Genomic DNA, 17,805 nt, shown 5'->3' with positions numbered 1-17,805 from the left:
GGGTCGGAGGAGAAGGGGAATAACACGGCTGTGGAGAGGAGGAGGAAAGCGATGACGTGGATATACAAACTCCTTTTGGAGAGAGAGAGAGAGAGAGTCTGATCGGAGATGGATGAGAGAGAGGAGAGAGAGAGATCAATGGCATGGATGTAGTTTTTTAATTAAGCTGAGGGCCAAATTGTCATTTTACTTGAAATTGTGTAAGTGGGAATAAAAATATGTTGTTTGGATAAGTGGGATAATTTTAGCCAATTTTAGTGCTTTGGGTCAAGAACTCTTAATCTTTTCTATGCCACAAAATGGTCATAGGACTTCTAGGCTCTAGTTCTAAAGGGAATCTATCTCCTACCTAAATAATGAAAACCACAGGGTCCAGTTGTTAAAGTTGTACATACAGGAGGCTAAAACGCAAAACAATCAAAACTATAGGGGACGAAAATTGTATTATAGCGTTTTCACAATTTCGCATATTAAATAAACAGACCCCCCCCCCTAAACGACTTGTTGCTCAAGTCCCCTTGCCCTTTTTACAGGCTCAGTGTTCCTCAAGCTCAATCACACAGAGATCGAAACCTAGCAACTCAAAGAGAAAAAGAAAGAAGAAGAAGAAGGAGGAGATGGAGTCTATCTTCGGCTTGGTTGGGAACGATTTCGCCATAGTGGCGGCGGACACGTCGGCGGTGCACAGCATACTGGTGCACAAGTCCAACGAGGACAAGATCATGGTGCTCGACACCCACAAGCTAATCGCCGCCAGCGGTGAGCCCGGAGACAGGTCCCAAATCTTGAGCCCTTTGTCCTTTTTTTGATTGTTGATTTGATTTGATTTGATTAGGGCTTGTGATTTGATTTCAATTTTGGAAACAATTGGGGGAAAATTACAGGGTTCAGTTCACGGAGTACATCCAGAAAAACGTGTCGCTCTATCAGTTTCGCAATGGGATTCCTCTGACCACTGCCGCCGCTGCTAATTTCACCCGCGGTGAGCTCGCCACCGCCTTGCGTAAGGTAAAGTTTTTACCTTTACTGGATATTGTTTTGGGTTTTTAGATTGTTGCCTTCGATTAGGGATCTATAGGGTAAAGAATAATCTTAGAGTATTGGACTTCTTAATCTTTAAAGAACTTGTTTTGAGTTTTTCCCCCTTTGAAAATCTGTGGTGTTTTTAAGTGTCTGGTGTTTGAAAATCTAGAAACTTACTTCAAAGTATTTTTCTGATAGGTTGCTATTGAAGTTAGGTTGCATTTATTATGCATTTGCAAAGTCCTGTTCCTGAATAACTTTATGCCCAGCATGTATAATAAAATATACTAATGTATAGTATGTTTTGTATTGGATTAGTGATTTCCAGCCACCTTTGAGCTCTTTTGAGAGCATTATGGCCTTTTCCCCTTGTATGGGAACCCCTTAGACACATTCAGAATTGCTTCTACAAGGAAACCAGAATCATTCAGTCAAAAGTATGCAGAGCCTTAAGTTCACTTCCCAGGTTCTCTGGACAGCCCTAGCCTTAATCACCACGGAACCCAAACTTATGAAAGTAGCTGCTGCACCAAATTCCAGAACTCAATTTTTTAAATTCTACTGACTACTTTCCTTCAATTCCGTTGTCCCCCTAGTCTGCATCAAACTGATTACCACTTTTGAATTTCATATTGCATCAACATTTCAGAACCTCATCCGGTGATTGTTCTCACCTTAGAATGCTGAGGGGAAATCAAAGTGGCTAGTCAAGATTATTATGTATGATTCTCAGTTCTTGGGCTGTTTGTAGGAATTAAGAGTGTCTAGGAAATCCCGAGTATATGCAAACAATATTCCTGAAAAGCAGCATGGTCAACTTGGGTTCAACTGATTAGCTTCACAAGGCGATTTAGACGTTAGAACACTTTTCACAGGTGTGAACCAGCCTCCTAAAAGTTTGGGCAGGGAGAGTAAATTCTCACATGAGGGTCATCTTGTGTACCAAGACAAATAACCATCTGCTGTTCATGTGGCTATTTGACCAAATAGGATCATCCAGTTCCTATAGATTCACTAAGCTACCCCTAGTGAGAGATAAACAGAGTGAGAAGGGTTTTCCAACAGATGGAAAATGAAAACTATTTGCCAGCACCTTCTTAATTGTTTGGGACTTGTAGAATCCCAAGAGCCCAAGCTGCTTAGGTTTACAAACTTTGTTGCATCTAACTAAATTAGGTTTAGATTGTGTGCATCCTTTCTGTTGATTTTGTCAATGTCTTCACAGCTTCCCATAGGAAGCTTAGCAGCCTGCAGTGTAGATAAATACTGCAGATGACGCAGCTTGAATCAAGGTCAATCTACCTGCCATAGTTAAGAGCTGACTTTTCCAAGTGGCTTCTAACTTTGTCCACAACTGCCCGCTTTGGTGACTAGGACACGTCTCAGGTTATCTTGGGGCTTTTATTCTTTACCTTTATACTTTAATCCAGATGACGTACTGATGGGTAAATCAAGTTTCAGAAGTTTTGACGCATGCGTGTGCAAACTTTATTCAGTTGTGTTACAGGCATACATGAGCACAATCTGTCAGTAGGTTTGCACTTACAGGTCCTTTTTAATGCCAAATGTGCCTGCTTTGCTAAGCAACTAATCTTATTTAATTGAAGTGTTAGTATACTTTGATGTATGACATTTCTTTTTCTTTCTTGTCTGGTTTTAACAACATATGATATTGCAGAACCCATACCATGTGAACATTCTCATGGCTGGATATGATAAAGAGAAGGGGGCAGAACTGTACTACATTGATTACATTGCTTCCCTCCACAAGGTTGAAAAGGGCGCCTTTGGTTACGGGTCCTATTTTGCTCTCTCCCTTATGGATCGACTCTATCACAAAGGTATGTCTGTTGAAGAAGCCATTGCCTTAGTTGACAAGATCATTATTGAGATCCGATCAAGGCTCGTCGTTGCTCCACCTAACTTTGTCATCAAGATAGTGGACAAGGATGGAGCTAGGGAGTATGCGTGGCGTGAGTCCATCAAGGATGCTGGTGTGGTTGGTGCTTGAGGCTTTACTTCTATTATCACAAACGTTGGGAAAATTGTTCTTGATAAAACCTATTTCATAGTAGATCTGTTCTTGTTTGAACTATTGAATAGTTGTAATTTTCAAAAATTGGATAGTTTCATTTGTAACGACTGTTCTGCTCCAAAATTCCTCTTTTTTTTTTTCTTTCGTTGATGGTCATTTTGTCATTCATTTTCTTTGGGTCATGCTATTCATGATGCAGGGCTAACGATTCCCAGGAAGTGAGCTTTCATTTTGAAATTCTCATACATCTTTCATGATGAGTGTTTATTATTTAGTCAAGATATGAGTAAATTTTGCAGAGCATAGAGCTAGTACAAAACTAATTCTGACAATTTCAGCGGTGAAGAAAATTTCTAGTCAGCAAGCTACTGCAATTTGCTAACAATTTTTGGTTCAAAATGGATGACGGAGATCCGACTGTCAAATTGGTTTCAGGTTGAACAGCTTTGAACAAAACTCCGAAGTTAGTAAATGATGAAATTGTCTTCTGAAACTTCTGAACAAAACTCCGAAGTTAGTAAATGATGAGGAAAAAAAAAAATCAAACGATGAAAAGTGAAAAGTAAAAATTAATAAATTAATCTTGACATATTCTGTAGGGGGAGGGTGCCACACAATAGTGGTTGACGGTTTAACTTAGCAATCCCCCCATTAGAATGTATCATTCCTTTGATATCATTAAGAACAGCAGCCGAGGCTGCCACAATGCATTAGGAAAGCTAATAATTCCTTTAAAGATAGTTTCATTTCTGCAACAATGCATCTTGGCAAATTTGCCACTATCATAAGGTTGGTTAACAAACAGTTCCTGAAATACCTTCAAGTATCCTTCACTCCAGTCAATTGCGGTCTGAACTTGGGCTAGTCTCCACACTGCATTAGTAAACTCACAATAGCCAAATCAATGATCAGCAGTTTTATTATAATTATTATCACAAAGAGGACAAGAGTTATCATCAATGTGACCAAACTTAGAAAGTCGATCTCTTGTTTTCAATCTTCCTCTTAGCAGAAGCCAACCAAAAATTTTAATTTTCAGGGGGATATTAATCTTCGAGAGGTTATTTAGAAGTTCAATGTTGTTATGTTTTTCCATACTATTAATATGCAGCCATGTTGCAGACTTAATAGTGAATTGACCATTGGAAGAAGTTCCCCAAATGAACTCATCTTCCTGATTTGTGAAGGGAATAGAGATTTCAGTAATCTGGTTAACAACATTCAGATCCAAGTAATAAAAGAGTTTTTCTCTATTCCAAGCACCATTCACAATAGAATTAGCTACTGTTTCATTAATGTCAATTCTATCTTTAACTTTATTAGGAATGATATCAAACAGAGGATAATCAAAGATCCAGTTAAACATCCAAAAGTTTATGGACTTACCATTACCAACAATTCATCTTATACCTTTAAAAATGAGTTGTCAGGCATCCAAGATTCCTTTCCAAGCAAGTGATTTTGACCGCTTTTTCTTGGCCTGAAAGGAGACGCACATTTCTAAGATATTTCTCTTTTACAATCTGTGATCACCAATTCCAATTGTCATGGTCTGTAATTACTTTTTAGGCCAATTTTGCAATGGCTGCATTATTAAAGAAGGCGCTAGGCCTAATACCAAGTTCCCCCAATACTTTTGAGGGTACAACTTTATCCCAGGCAACTAAAGGACATTTTGTATTTGATCCCCAAAAACAAATTTCCTGGCTTGCTTGGTCTATATTATTAGTAAGTTTCTGCGGACATTTGAAACAAGACATGACATGATTAGATATACCATCAAAGTTAGATTTGATGAGAGTCATCCTGCCAGCTCTTGAGAGGGTGCCTTTTTTCCAGCCTGCCAACTTAATTGAAATTCTTAGTAGCAATTCCTTAGCATTAACGATATCTTTTCAAAAGATAATATTGTGTAGACCTACATACTTACCAATAGCAGATGAAAATTGAAAAGTGATTTTTTTTTTTTTTTGAAAAGATGAAAAGTGAAAAAGTTGCTTAGTTTATTTTTGCAATTTGCTAACTTCATAAATTGGGACCAAACGTCAAGCTCACTAGAAAGATAAATCTTTGTTTCGTTGAGTAAAGAAAACAAAGATTTAGAGGTGGTTTATATGTAGTTCTTGTAATTTGCTTATCATTTGGGTCGCCTAATCCGATCCTATCTTTGAGCTATGTAGGAGTATTAAAAGGCTAATGATATTGAACACAAATCTAACCATGTTCCGAGATGGAAACTGGCAAAAGCACTAGATTTCTTTTGCAACTTGCAATCTGTGCAGATTTACCTAGTAGATTGCCTCTTTAGTGTAGAAAGAAATGAACATCCAATGCAGACTAAACTATTTCTCTCGCCATGTCAGAGGCAAGTCAAATTATGGTCATTTTTACTAAAATAATGAAAATTGCAAAGACTCAGGTAAAAGATTGAAAATTTATCTAAACTAAGAGGCCTAAACTATCTCGTTTGGCAATAATCGCACATTGTTGTTTATTGTCTAGCTCAAACAATAAACAAAGCCTGAATCAGGTGGCTGATTTGTAACTAAAGACCTAAAGTAGCTAGGCTACCATGTGCTAGTGCTGGGTGAGCGATCAAAGACGAAACACAGCTAGGAGGGCTCAGTTTTAGAGGCCAATGAACCTCCGACGTTTAAGTCAATTAAAATTGAGTATTGAATTTGGCAATAAAAGTATTAAACTAAACAATACTAGCCGGGCTGGCATGTGTAGCTTGTTACGAGTGGGAAACTACCAAGTGCTTACCGCATCTAATATAAATAAATTTTGATTAAACCGTCAACCGTTAAAGTTGTAAGATCCAACATGGATTCAAATATTTTCGCCTCATTACTGTTATGTTGAATTTTGATCATATTTCTTAAAACAGTTTAGACGTTTAGATACACTCCAAAGTTTGCAAACCACCGAATATATACTGTCAATTTCGCTAGATTTTTTTCGCAATTCGCTGACTTTGTATATCGGTTAAATTCCAGACATTTTTCTAGCTAAAACGAACATATAATCCTCGCCACGTTAATAGAGTTGGATTCGCTCATTTTATTATATTAAAGGTTTTAATGATTGTGAGCCAAAGTTTTTTTTATAGCTGTTGATCTAATGCTATCAACTTTAAATTAAAAAAAAAAAATGATTGTGAGCCAAAATTAGATAGTTACCGAATCTCGGAGACCAAAATTGCGAAATTTAAAAACTACAGTGGCAAGAGTAAGAATTGATCAAACTAGAAGGCCCAAAGTGTGATTTACTGAATTTCATCTCCAGTTCAGTGAAGCAGAGCCAGTATTATTGACTGGGACAGGTCTACTCCAATCGGACTCTGCCACGCACAATACGGTTTTATAGTATCCCTCTGCTACCTGAGCCATCTCTGGTCTCCGAATCCAGAATTTAAGGCCTAGGGCGTTTCGGCTTCCAGTCATAATCGAAAATAAAAGGTTCATTTTTCAAATTCATTATTGTTTAGAAAATTTTCAAAGAATCATTCTTTATTTCTGGGAAAAAAAAAAAAAAAAACAAACCAAAAGTGGAAGGAACACCTCACTAAATCACCAACTCCAATGTATTTATTTTTTTGCTTCTTCTCGTGATTCAGTATTTTGGTTCTCCTGGGTTGTCTAATTTGTTTGTTTGAGATTCTCTCACACTTCCCAGAGCCTGGTTCAACTGGGTTGTCATTTTTCATGTGATGAATGCTGAAATGCAGTGAACCGTTTTGGGCCGATTTCATATTTATACTTGATCATCGGTGGGTTTTGGTCATCTCATTCAGTCATTTGTAATAACTGGTTTGTATCTCAACCTAATCTCTTTTTTTTAGGCTTTGTTTCAAGTTCTGATCTTTCTGTATCTGTATGCATTTGTCAATGTGTTTATTGCCCAAATTTCACAGCTTTTTTGTGTTCTGTATGATTTTGGACTTGGATTCTCACATGGGTTTTGGGTATTGAAGCAACTTTTTTGTTTTTGGATCAGAGGTATTGAAGTAGGTTTGTGTTGATCTTATTGATGTGCTTTACAGAATTAGGTTTCTTTTTTCGGAATTTGTTAATCTGTGGTGTTTCTGATTGTAGTTCTTCTGGTTTTGTTGCTTAGCTTTGATGAGATTATTGATTATCTGAAATTGTTGATAATCTGTAGTAATCTGACTGTAATTTTGGCAATCCTTGTAAATCACAAAACTGGCACTTGATCTTCTGTTAAAACCTGGTTCTTATTTTCTGATCTCTTTTGTCGAGTTGAAGCTCACACTCTCACAGTTTCTTGTTGATTTCAGTCTTTTATGATGAGTACAATTGGGGGTAAGTGGGATGATGATGAGTGCTCTGTCATTGGAGACAAAGGGGATATCGGGTTCATCGATTTCAAAGATGACAAATCGGTTTGTAGTTACAACCCAGCTGAAGAGGGTCCGATTGTTATTTCAGTCCCATTCCCTCTTGTGGGAGGAAAGCAAGGTCAAAAGCCTCAATCAGTAGTTGTAGGAGAAACAGTTTCGGATAAAATAACAATTGAGAACCCCACCCGGAAGCCAGTGGAGCTATGGAGTGTTAAAATTTATGCCTCAACTCCAGAGGACTCTTTCACACTTTCTCTGATGGAGCCTCCAAAGAAAGACTCTGGTGTAGAAGCCATTAGAGCCTTCCTCGAGTCTGCTTCCCTCGAGGACAGAGTTCTGCAACCAGGAGACACTTTGACTGTGTGGCTGTCTTGCAAGCCCAAGGAAATTGGTATGCACACCAGCGTTGTGCAGTTTGATTTCGAGGATAATCAGATTGAACGTGCTGTTTTTCTCTTGGCTGATGACAAGATCTCCCAATCTCTGGCCTCAACAAGACCATTCGAAAGACGCACTAAAAAGAAACCAATTGTTGTGGCTTCCTATCATGTGGCTGTAAGCCCTAGTAGAAAAACAAAACGCCAACCCTACAAAAATAGGCTTCCGCGATATGACATTCCAAAGGAACTTAGGGATTACCTCTTGGACGGGCACGATCCTGAATGTGTAACAGAAGGTCTTAAGAGGCGGAACTATGCTGATCACTTCAAGACTTTACTGATGATGGAGGAAATACAGTTAGAGGTAAATTTTTCACTTTGTAACAACACTTTGTGGGGATTCTTGTATTTCTTTTCTTTCTGATTTATGTGCAATTCGGCGATTGCTTCAGGACAGCATGAGAAGTTATGATATGGAATATGTTAGTTTGAGGAGGAGGGGATATCATTATTTGTCCCTTGAAGTCCCAGGGCTTGCTGAGAGAAGGCCTTCACTTGTCCAAGGGGATCATGTTTTCGCCAAGCTTTCTGAGTATGCAGATGACACAACACTTGATCCATATCAGGTTGTTCTTCTTATACAAAAAGTCATCATCATAACTAAGCATCTTATGCATTTAGTCATTGCTGTGATAAGTAGTATTATGAATCCCCTGAATATAGGAATTATTTATTTATTTAACTATCTTTTTGTAATTACTTAGCTCAATCTAAATAGGTTTAAACTTTTGGTCCAATAGGGATGCTTAGCTCAACCTCTGAAAGCATTTTCTCCTTTATCTGGTTACACCTAGAAGTCATTTTCTATTGTGGCCATTCCAAAATAGTTCATATATGGTTTGGCAAGTTCATCCATTTATATGCATTGCATCTCACAAGCTGTTGGCCAATTCATGTATATTGGCTTTTTCCTTTCTCATCAATACCTTACTCTGTTATCTTTGTGTTATTATTATATCTAGAGTTCTGTAGCTTATGTTTTACCGAATTTTTTTTTGTTTTTCTCAGGGTTTCATTCACCATGTTGAGGCTGATGAAGTTTACTTGAAGTTTGCGCAAGATTTTCACAGAGACCACACAGACGGTAATCTTTATAATGTGCAATTCACATATAATCGAGTTTCCATGAGAAGGTTATATCAAGCGACTGATGCTGCTGCAGAGTTAGACAGAGGGTTCCTATTTCCATCTGAGTCCCCTCAAAGATGGATTAATGCCCCAAAACTGTACCCTATACCTTCTTGTAGACTTAATGAAGAGCAGATGCGTGCAGTTGAGATGATCCTTGGCTGCAAAGGAGGACCACCTTTTGTGATTCATGGACCTCCTGGCACAGGCAAGACAATGACAATAGTGGAAGCAATCCTCCAACTCTACAAAAGTCAAGCAAAAGCTCGAATTCTTGTTTGTGCACCTTCAAATAGTGCAGCAGACCACATCCTGGAGAAACTCCTCAATGAAAAGGCTGACAAAGTAGTTAAAGAGCATGAAATATTCAGGTTTAATGCACCTACCCGTCCTTATGGAGATATCAAGCCTGATTATATTAAATTTTGCTGCTCCGAGGACAATATCTTCGACTGTCCTCCACCCAAAGCCCTCAGGCGCTATAGGATCATCATATCAACCTATATGAGTGCCGCTCTTCTTTATGCAGAAGGTATCGAAAAAGGCCACTTCTCTCATATTTTCTTGGATGAGGCAGGACAAGCTTCAGAACCAGAAACCATGATCCCAGTAGCCAGTCTGCACGAGAGGAATACAGTTGTTGTTCTTGCTGGAGACCCTATGCAATTAGGGCCAATCATAAACTCCAAGAAAGCAGAAGATTACTATTTGGGGATATCATACTTGGAGAGGATGTTCGACTGTGAATTTTATAGAAATGAAGATAACAGTTATGTGACAAAGTTGGTTAGAAACTACAGATGTCACCCAGACATTTTGCACCTCCCCAATGAGTTATTCTATGGAGGAGAGTTGATTGCTTGTAAAGATGACTCAGTTCCCATCATTGCAAGGCTGGACCTTCTTCCCAATAAGGACTTTCCCGTGGTTTTCTTTGGCATTCAAGGTTGTGATGAGAGGGAAGGAAATAATCCATCATGGTTTAACCGGACTGAGGCTAGTAAGGTAGTGGAGGTCACTAAGAGATTGACTGCAGGAAAGAACCTGAGTGAAGAAGATATTGGGGTTATAACTCCTTACCGACAGCAAGTGCTCAAACTGAAGAAAGCTTTTGAAGATTTGGACATGCCTGACATCAAGGTTGGAAGTGTCGAGCAGTTTCAGGGACAGGAGAGGGAAGTTATCATAATATCAACTGTGCGATCAACAATCAAGCACAATGAATTTGACAGAACATTCTGTTTGGGATTTCTGAGCAATCCAAAACGGTTTAATGTGGCTATTACTCGTGCCAAATCTTTGCTGATTATAATTGGGAACCCGCATATTATCAGCAAGGTATTGCCCTTTTCCTTACTGGTTGCACGCATCATTATCTTTGATCAAATAAGGTTTACTGTATAAATCTGTGCAATCCTAATTACTTAACATGAGTTGTTTGGTTTTGGAAGGATCCCAACTGGAATAAGCTTCTGTGGCGCTGTGTAGACAACAAATCCTATCAGGGTTGTAATCTCCCTGTCAGGCAGGAGGAATTTTCTTATGAGAACCCAACACAGGAAGATAACTGGGACAACAATGAAGAAAACGCTCAGTTCTCTAGAACTGATTCGTGGGTTCAAGGGTCGTGGGAAGCAGAAGCTCCGCAACCTTTCCAAAACGGAGATGGAGCTGAACAGTTGCTGGAAACAGAAGATCCCCAGCCTGTCGTTGATGAATCTGAATGGTCTGATGGCTGGAAGTAAACACTGAGTTTCTGGACATAATGGGGAAGCGCTTTTCCAGTCTGAATCTATAGTTTTAGAATCAATTCTAGCTAGAACTGTATTTTCTTCTTATCGGGTGAAGCATCAACTCATGGCTATAGATGTAGCCGAGTGTCTAGGTGGGATTCGTAAAGATAATCCCAAGGACTTCATGACAGTTGATTTGCTAATGTATTGCTAATGAAGTTACATATGGTTTGCCATAAAGATTGTTCTCCTATTACTATACAGAAATGAGTGTGGATTTCACTTTTTGATATGCTATATTGAGTTAGGATTGATACATCTTTCCAGAAAACTAAAGACGTCATTGCTCAATCAAGACAATTATCACAGCTTCATCTCAAAATCAATATACAAATGAAACTCATGAATGCCAATCTAACAGAGTAAACACAAGCATGCTTGATTACTATCTCAATGTACCACCAAGAGTGAGAAAAACCAAACCCGGTTGAAGTTCTATGATCAGATGAGTATGAAAATCGATATGGCAGGTAGAAACCAGGAAGTATTGTTCTTGAAAATTCGTTTCATGGCCGCCGCCGACGACGACACTCTTGCTGGTTCTACCGCTGAGCTCGGTGGAGTTGAGAAGCTTGGTCTTGTGCTTGACTTGTTTGTTGGTTTTGGCGAAGGAGATGAAGCCGTTTCATGACCTGAAAATTAATTAACCCAAACTCAAATTAAAGGCTTCCCTAATCTGCGATTAAGGTAAAATAATCAAGATAATGATGAGGTGAGTGAGACTAATACCGGAAGGAGGAGGACCTGAAATCACCGAAATCGTGGTGTTGCGGAGAGGAGGGAGTTCCGGCGACTCTGTATAACAAATTGGATCCAAGAAATCATAATCAATTTTCATAATTACAGATTTGATTTGAGAAATCAAAGATTGGGGGAAAAGAAAGTGATGAAGAAAATCAAGAACCTGAGCAAAGGGACTGAAGAGAAGTAGAAGCAGCGGTGGAGTTCCGGCGACCGCAAACGGAAGAGAGCGAGAGGACGCGAGCGACGGTCACTGGAAAGCCGAGCATCGGAGGATCCTGGACTAGGTAGCAGAGGCAAACGGCGCGGCCGGACTCCGCCGCAGACGAGAACACGTCGCAGCACTTGGAGGCCGGCGAGTCGGAGAGGTTGTTCGGCGGCGACGCCACGTACGACAGGCACGGCGAGAACCGGACGAGCTCGTCTGCGCAAGCGGACGGCGGCGATTCTTTTGCTGAATTTGCGGCGCCGAGAGCGACGAACAAGGAGGCGAGGAGGAGGACGGCCATGAGAGACGACGAGCGCAGAGCGGTGGCGGTGGCGGTGGCGGTGGTGCTCATGATCGGAAGGCGTAGAGAGAGAGAGAGAAATGGCGGGAAACGAAGTTTTGTTGTCTCTGAAATACCCTTCTGGTTTCTATGATTTACGTTCTTGTACAATTAGTTAGGGGAGTAGAAGAAGGCGGTGCTAGTTAAATCTTATAGAAATTAGAAAAATGGTTTTAGGATGATAATGGGTTGCTTTTGAATTTTGTTTGTCTCACGTGATTAGCAATTTTGTAGAATAAATTGCTAGAATTAATGCTTCGTGTGGATCGTTCAAACATGATAAGCTATTATATAGCCCAGAAATATGATCGTTTTAAAAAACTGTGTAAGCTGAAAATGAGATAAAAAAATAGTCCGTTATATTCATTTGATTTCGAAAAATTTAAAGGTTACTAAATGAACATGCAAGACATTTATGTAACCAGATTAGCAAACTTTAAATCTAAACAAAAGTAACAACTCAGATGAATGAATCGAAATGCAAATTAATCATGGAAATTGATGTGGAAAGTACATAGCAACTAAACAATGTTACTAGTAATAAGCATCTACTTCCTTATAACATGTTTCTTGGCAAAAGAAACTCCACTATGCTTTCATCAACACACAAGAGGAGGCTTTATTTGTTTTTGTCTTAGGGTCGGGGGGTTACATATCAAATAACTATTGGATTGAGAGATGCATACGCAAGCAACTCCTTATTGGTTTCAATTACAGCCATGTTGTCTTCTTTTAAACTCAAGAATGCTTCTATGCCTTCTCCATCTTTTGTATCAATCAATAAAAATAGATTCTTGATTGGGAAATCTGGAATAGTGACCCACGATGGCTTTCCCCATCCAAAATTGGCTTCATAGAAGCCAAACCTGCACCAACTGCAACATGTATAGTTATTTATATCATTCTTACCCATTAAATCTTCATGCTCTTTGAAATGTTGGCAGATATCATCTCCGCTAACTCCATTACCATATTTCACTTTTAATTTCTCAATACCTTCCCGTAGTATAGCAACCAAGCTTTGAAGAGTTGCCTCACTTTCTTGTGTCTTTGTTTGGGACACATCCTAAAAGATTTCCCATTAAAGTGGGATGCGCCAATACTTTCCGCATGTTTGCTGCTAGAAACAGCATTGCTGGCCTTGTAACACCTAAGTTTGATCTTGATACGTCCATTGCACATTTCCAAATAAGCGCTGACACTACTTCAACACGAGTTGGATTTGGAACGATGGCACTGGCGGCTTTAGACTTGAGACGTAGAATATTTGAGGCATCAAAAACAAATCTTCTTTTTACACAATCTTCATAAACATATTCCCCAGAAGTTTGCAATGACTTGATGAATAAATCTTGTGGTGGGTAAACAGATGCTGCAACACCAAATTCTGCAGTTGGAAGAGCTACTACATCAGTGCCAAGGCCCATTGCTGCCCAGCTACGGATAAATGTTCCGAGTGTGAAGCCGTCTGCGTTCTTATGTGAAATGCTAACCCCAATTGCAATTCCGCCACATTCGAAGAAGTTGGCTTGGACTAGTAGGAGATAGCCTGTGCTTTCAAATGTTGATTCTATGTCATTTGGAAGTAATTGATTTAGCATCCCAGCATGGGGCTTTTCCAAAACCTTTGATATGGGACGGTTGACACGGGTTTGGATAAATGCCGCACCATGGTCATTGCAACAGATCGAAAGAATATTGTTGTGGCTAAATATTCTTCCTGCGAAAGGATAGAAGCGGCTGAGGGCTTCAGATAATGAAGTTTTCAGAAGCTTGGATCTTTCGGTAACCAATGAGTAGTGGTGATCAACCATATTGCCCTTGTGATTAGTAGTACTATTGTTGGGATAGAAGAGAAGTAGGGGGACATACAAGTCCGGTAAAAACTGATCAAAAACAGAAAGGTTGGAAGTTGTAAGGTGGTGAGGTGTAGGAGATGATGGTGTAATTGTTTCCTTGTCGATCACTTCAACCCTCATTTCTGAACACATTTTTCTTCACACATGAGTTTCATAATGAAACATTCATCTATATAAAGGCATATGATGGTGCAATGGAAGTCAACTTCTCTTATCTCCTGTATGCATTTTTTGACCCTAAAACTTTTGGAACTAAAATTTAAATTTATATGAAAGAACTAGAGAAAATAAAAAGAAAAAGAAAAAAAAAACGCTCTTGATGAATACTAAATGAACCCTAATAAACTAGCTTGAGAAAGACAATATTCAGTAAAACGCAAAGAGTAGAGAATAAAATAACTCTTTTTTTCTTTTGTTATGGGAAGACATTAAATAGAACATTTCCTTTTAAATTATTTTGTTATGGCTTACTCACTTGAATTATTTATATTTCCTTTTAAATAGAACATTCTTTTTATTATTTCATTGAAGACGATCAAATTCTTTTCTATTTTCCAACGATATGCTGGACTTATTGATTGGACAAATTAATTCATTAGACTTTGATTTAAAAAACTAGGTGGGCTATGATATATATATATATATATATATATATATATATATATATATATATATATATATATATATATATATATATAGGTGAGCTTAGTCTTATTAAGTTTTTGTATTAATAAAAATAACAAACCACCGGGCCTATGGTCCAGGCAACCCATACTGATCCTACGTCCTTGTATCTAACTAAGTGGGCTATGATACATATATATATATATATATATGTAGGTGAGCTTAGGCTTATTAAGTTTTTGTATTAATAAAAATAACAAACCACCGGGCCTGTAGCCCAGGCAACCCATACCGATCCTACGTCCTTGTAGCTAACTGAGCTATAATCATATCACTCAACTAATTGGAAATACATACATGATTGAAATTTGAATCGACATATTTGGTTCTTGTTACAAATAGAAGATACATTATTTCATGAAAGAGATTGATATCCGCAATATAAAAATAAACAATGGAAGCGATAAGAAGAAACTCTGCATGTGGTTTCTTTTTTTTCATGAGTAGGGTTAAAAAAGGAACTTTCACAGGAAAAATGAACAAAAAATTTTATGGGGCTGTGTGTTTAGAAAATAAGCATGTGTAGATATAATTTACTTAAATTTTTTTTTCTTTAATAACATAAAAAAGAGAGGTGTAATATTCAGAGCGTGGACTTAATTTTTTTTTTTTTTCTTCCTTGACATATTGTATTATAGTTTCTGTGTTGAAGTCTTGATAAGGTGGAGATAATTAACGAAACCTTAATCTTATTAGGTGGAAAATATAATATGATTCGTATCAAAGAAGACCCGTAAACTCAATGGAGTTAGGCAAAATATTAACTCTAATATTAACTGGGATTTGATTATCGATCTGTTAGGCACAGTGTTAACTCTAACATTAACTAGAATAAGATTAGTTAGGCAGTGTATTAACTCTAACATTTCTTGTTGATGCAATGTTGCTTAACCCTTCTTGAAAGTTCATTGGGCAACTAGAACAGAGGAACTTGTCCCCAGGCAATGCCTTTGTAATAATATCGACTGTGTTTAAGTATATTGGTATTGAGAGAGATTGATGAGAGAAGTGTGTATTATTATTGAGAATAGGAGCCCTATATATAGGGATTACAAAGTACTAGTTCTAATGTTACAAGGAATACCAATCCGTGTAGGATTGGGAAATCTAGAACCTTCTCTCCTATTGCTACTCCTAGTTTGATAAGGCACACTAAATCGATATTCCTTCAACACTCCCCCTTATGCCGCTTCAAACTTGGTGGTGACGCTTCATCCGTTGCCTCGTTAAAAACCTTGCCAGGTAACAAAAACCCTGTGGGATAAAAATAACCCTGGTCGAAGGACAAAAAGAGCACAACACGTCCTTCACTCTTTGAGATCGAACATGTAGACATCATAACTCCCCCTGATGTCGATATCTCTCCCTGATTGCTACAATCGTGGGAGTTCGGATAACTTTCTCAATCCGATGCTCTTCACATGTTTCTCGAAGGTGGATTTAGGTAACGACTTAGTGAATAAGTCCGCTACATTATCCTCTGATCGGATTTGATTCACTTCAATCTTTAGAAGTGATTGTTGTTGTTGCTGATTATAAAAGAACTTAGGCGATATATGCTTGGTGTTGTCGCCTTTGATGAAACCTAACTTCATTTGTTCAATACAAGCTGCATTATCCTCATAAATGCATGTAGGTTTATCTGTGGTAGACTTCAAACCACAACTTCCTTGAATATGTCGAATCACAGACCTTAGCCATATACATTCACGAACGGCTTCATGTAGAGCAATAATCTCTGCATGATTCGAGGAAGTAGCAACAAGGGTCTGTTTCGTAGACCTCCAAGATATCGCACTGCTTCCCATGGTAAAGACATAACCAGTTTGGGAGCGACCTTTGTGAGGGTCAGAGAGGTACCCTGCATCAGCAAAACCCATCAAGACATCATTGTCGTTTTGATGGAGGGAGATAGGAGGACGCCGGCCACCATGAGCGGTGGCGGCGCCGGCGGCGGCAACATGGCCGGCGGCAACATGGCCGGCGGCCATTCCATGGACGGGGGCGTTTTGCCTTTTGGGGTCCGATCCCAACTTTCTGTCATTCCTTTTCTCTCTGTAGGGATAGAATAGGCCCATATCAATCGTACCTCTTAGGTATCGAAAGATGGTCTTTACACCAATCCAATGGCGGCGTGTTGGTGCAGAGCTATGTCGAGCTAACAAGTTCACTGCGAATGAGATATCCGGTCTTGTGCATTGAGCTAAGTACAATAATGCGCCTATTGCACTCAAATAAGGCACTTCGGCCTCTAATGGTTCTTCGTCCTCATCCCTTGGACGAAACGGATCTTTTCCGGGCTCAAGACTACGGCCGATCATGGGAGTACTCTCAGGCTTCACTTTATCTTCATTAAAGCGCCTTAGGACCTTCTGAGTATATGTAGACTGATGGATCAAAATCCCATCACTACGGTGCTCGAGTTCTAAACCGAGACAAAACCGTGTTTTCCCAAGATCTTTCATCTCAAATTCGGATTTCAAGTATTTAGCAGTTTCCTTCAACTCATCTAGAGTTCCAATTAGGTTCATGTCATCGACATAAACTGCTACGATTGCAAATCCGGAACTTGTTCTTTTAATGAACACGCATGGGCATATTTCATTGTTAATATATCCCTTCCCAATCAAGTAGTCACTTAGACGGTTATACCACATCCGTCCGGATTGTTTTAATCCATATAGTGAGCGTTTTAATCTTATTGAAAACGCGCTCCGTGGTTTAGAGCCACTTGATTTGGGTAATTGAAGTCCATCTGGAACCTTCATATATATCTCTGAATCTAGATCCCCATAGAGATATGCTGTAACCACATCCATAAGCTGCATGTCAAGTTTTTCGGAAACTACCAAATTGACAAGGTAGCGGAACGTTATAACGTCCATTACGGGAGAATATGTCTCCTCGTAGTCGATTCCAGGGCGTTGTGAGAAACCTTGCGCCACAAGGCGGGCTTTATATCTTATCACCTCATTTTTCTCATTACGCTTTCTAACAAAGACCCATTTATGGCCAACAGGCTTTACACTTGGGGGTGTCTGCGTTACAGGCCCAAATACCTGTCTCTTTGTTAGTGAATCCAATTCAACCTGGATCGCATCTTTCCATGTAGGCCAATATGCTCTTCGTTGACATTCTTCAACAGAGCGAGGTTCGATATCATCATATTCTATAATTCCTTTTGCAATATG

At 39.0% G+C, this 17,805-nt stretch overlaps 3 protein-coding genes and 1 pseudogene across 8 annotated transcripts; 2 read left to right on the top strand and 2 right to left on the bottom strand.

The window, feature by feature from the left end:
- Positions 1 to 493: 493 nt before the first annotated feature.
- Positions 494 to 3,181, top strand: LOC133710775 (proteasome subunit beta type-2-A). The gene is made up of 3 exons (XM_062136911.1): positions 494 to 775; positions 885 to 1,008; positions 2,702 to 3,181. The coding sequence occupies exons 1-3, from the start codon at positions 618 to 620 to the stop codon at positions 3,032 to 3,034; spliced, it is 615 nt and encodes a 204-aa protein (XP_061992895.1). The 5' UTR covers positions 494 to 617; the 3' UTR covers positions 3,035 to 3,181.
- Positions 3,182 to 6,365: 3,184 nt separating this feature from the next.
- LOC133708913 (probable RNA helicase SDE3) lies at positions 6,366 to 11,017 on the top strand. Of its 6 annotated transcripts, none has more exons than XM_062134488.1 (6): positions 6,388 to 6,519; positions 6,789 to 6,870; positions 7,342 to 8,165; positions 8,254 to 8,427; positions 8,870 to 10,327; positions 10,441 to 11,017. In XM_062134488.1, the coding sequence occupies exons 3-6, from the start codon at positions 7,365 to 7,367 to the stop codon at positions 10,732 to 10,734; spliced, it is 2,727 nt and encodes a 908-aa protein (XP_061990472.1). In that variant the 5' UTR covers positions 6,388 to 6,519; positions 6,789 to 6,870; positions 7,342 to 7,364; the 3' UTR covers positions 10,735 to 11,017. The 6 variants fall into 6 exon arrangements, with proteins under 6 accessions (XP_061990473.1, XP_061990472.1, XP_061990471.1 ...); XM_062134487.1 differs by having other exon boundaries at positions 6,389 to 6,519; positions 7,359 to 8,165; XM_062134485.1 differs by having other exon boundaries at positions 6,405 to 6,519; positions 6,737 to 6,870; positions 7,359 to 8,165.
- Positions 11,018 to 11,147: 130 nt separating this feature from the next.
- On the bottom strand, positions 11,148 to 12,202 carry LOC133708914 (non-specific lipid transfer protein GPI-anchored 25-like). The gene is made up of 3 exons (XM_062134491.1): positions 11,687 to 12,202; positions 11,512 to 11,577; positions 11,148 to 11,414 (listed from the first exon to the last, which is right to left on the bottom strand). Exons 1-3 carry the CDS (start codon positions 12,081 to 12,083, stop codon positions 11,224 to 11,226), a joined length of 654 nt encoding a protein of 217 aa, XP_061990475.1. The 5' UTR covers positions 12,084 to 12,202; the 3' UTR covers positions 11,148 to 11,223.
- Positions 12,203 to 12,726: 524 nt separating this feature from the next.
- On the bottom strand, positions 12,727 to 14,062 carry LOC133708321 (BAHD acyltransferase At5g47980-like; annotated as a pseudogene).
- Positions 14,063 to 17,805: the final 3,743 nt, after the last annotated feature.

The sequence above is a fragment of the Rosa rugosa genome, chromosome 5 (genome assembly GCF_958449725.1).
Source record: "Rosa rugosa chromosome 5, drRosRugo1.1, whole genome shotgun sequence".
NCBI classification, from domain to species: Eukaryota; Viridiplantae; Streptophyta; class Magnoliopsida; order Rosales; family Rosaceae; genus Rosa; species Rosa rugosa.
Note: the sequence above shows the minus strand (reverse complement) of the source record. Positions and strands in the feature narration are given on the sequence as shown.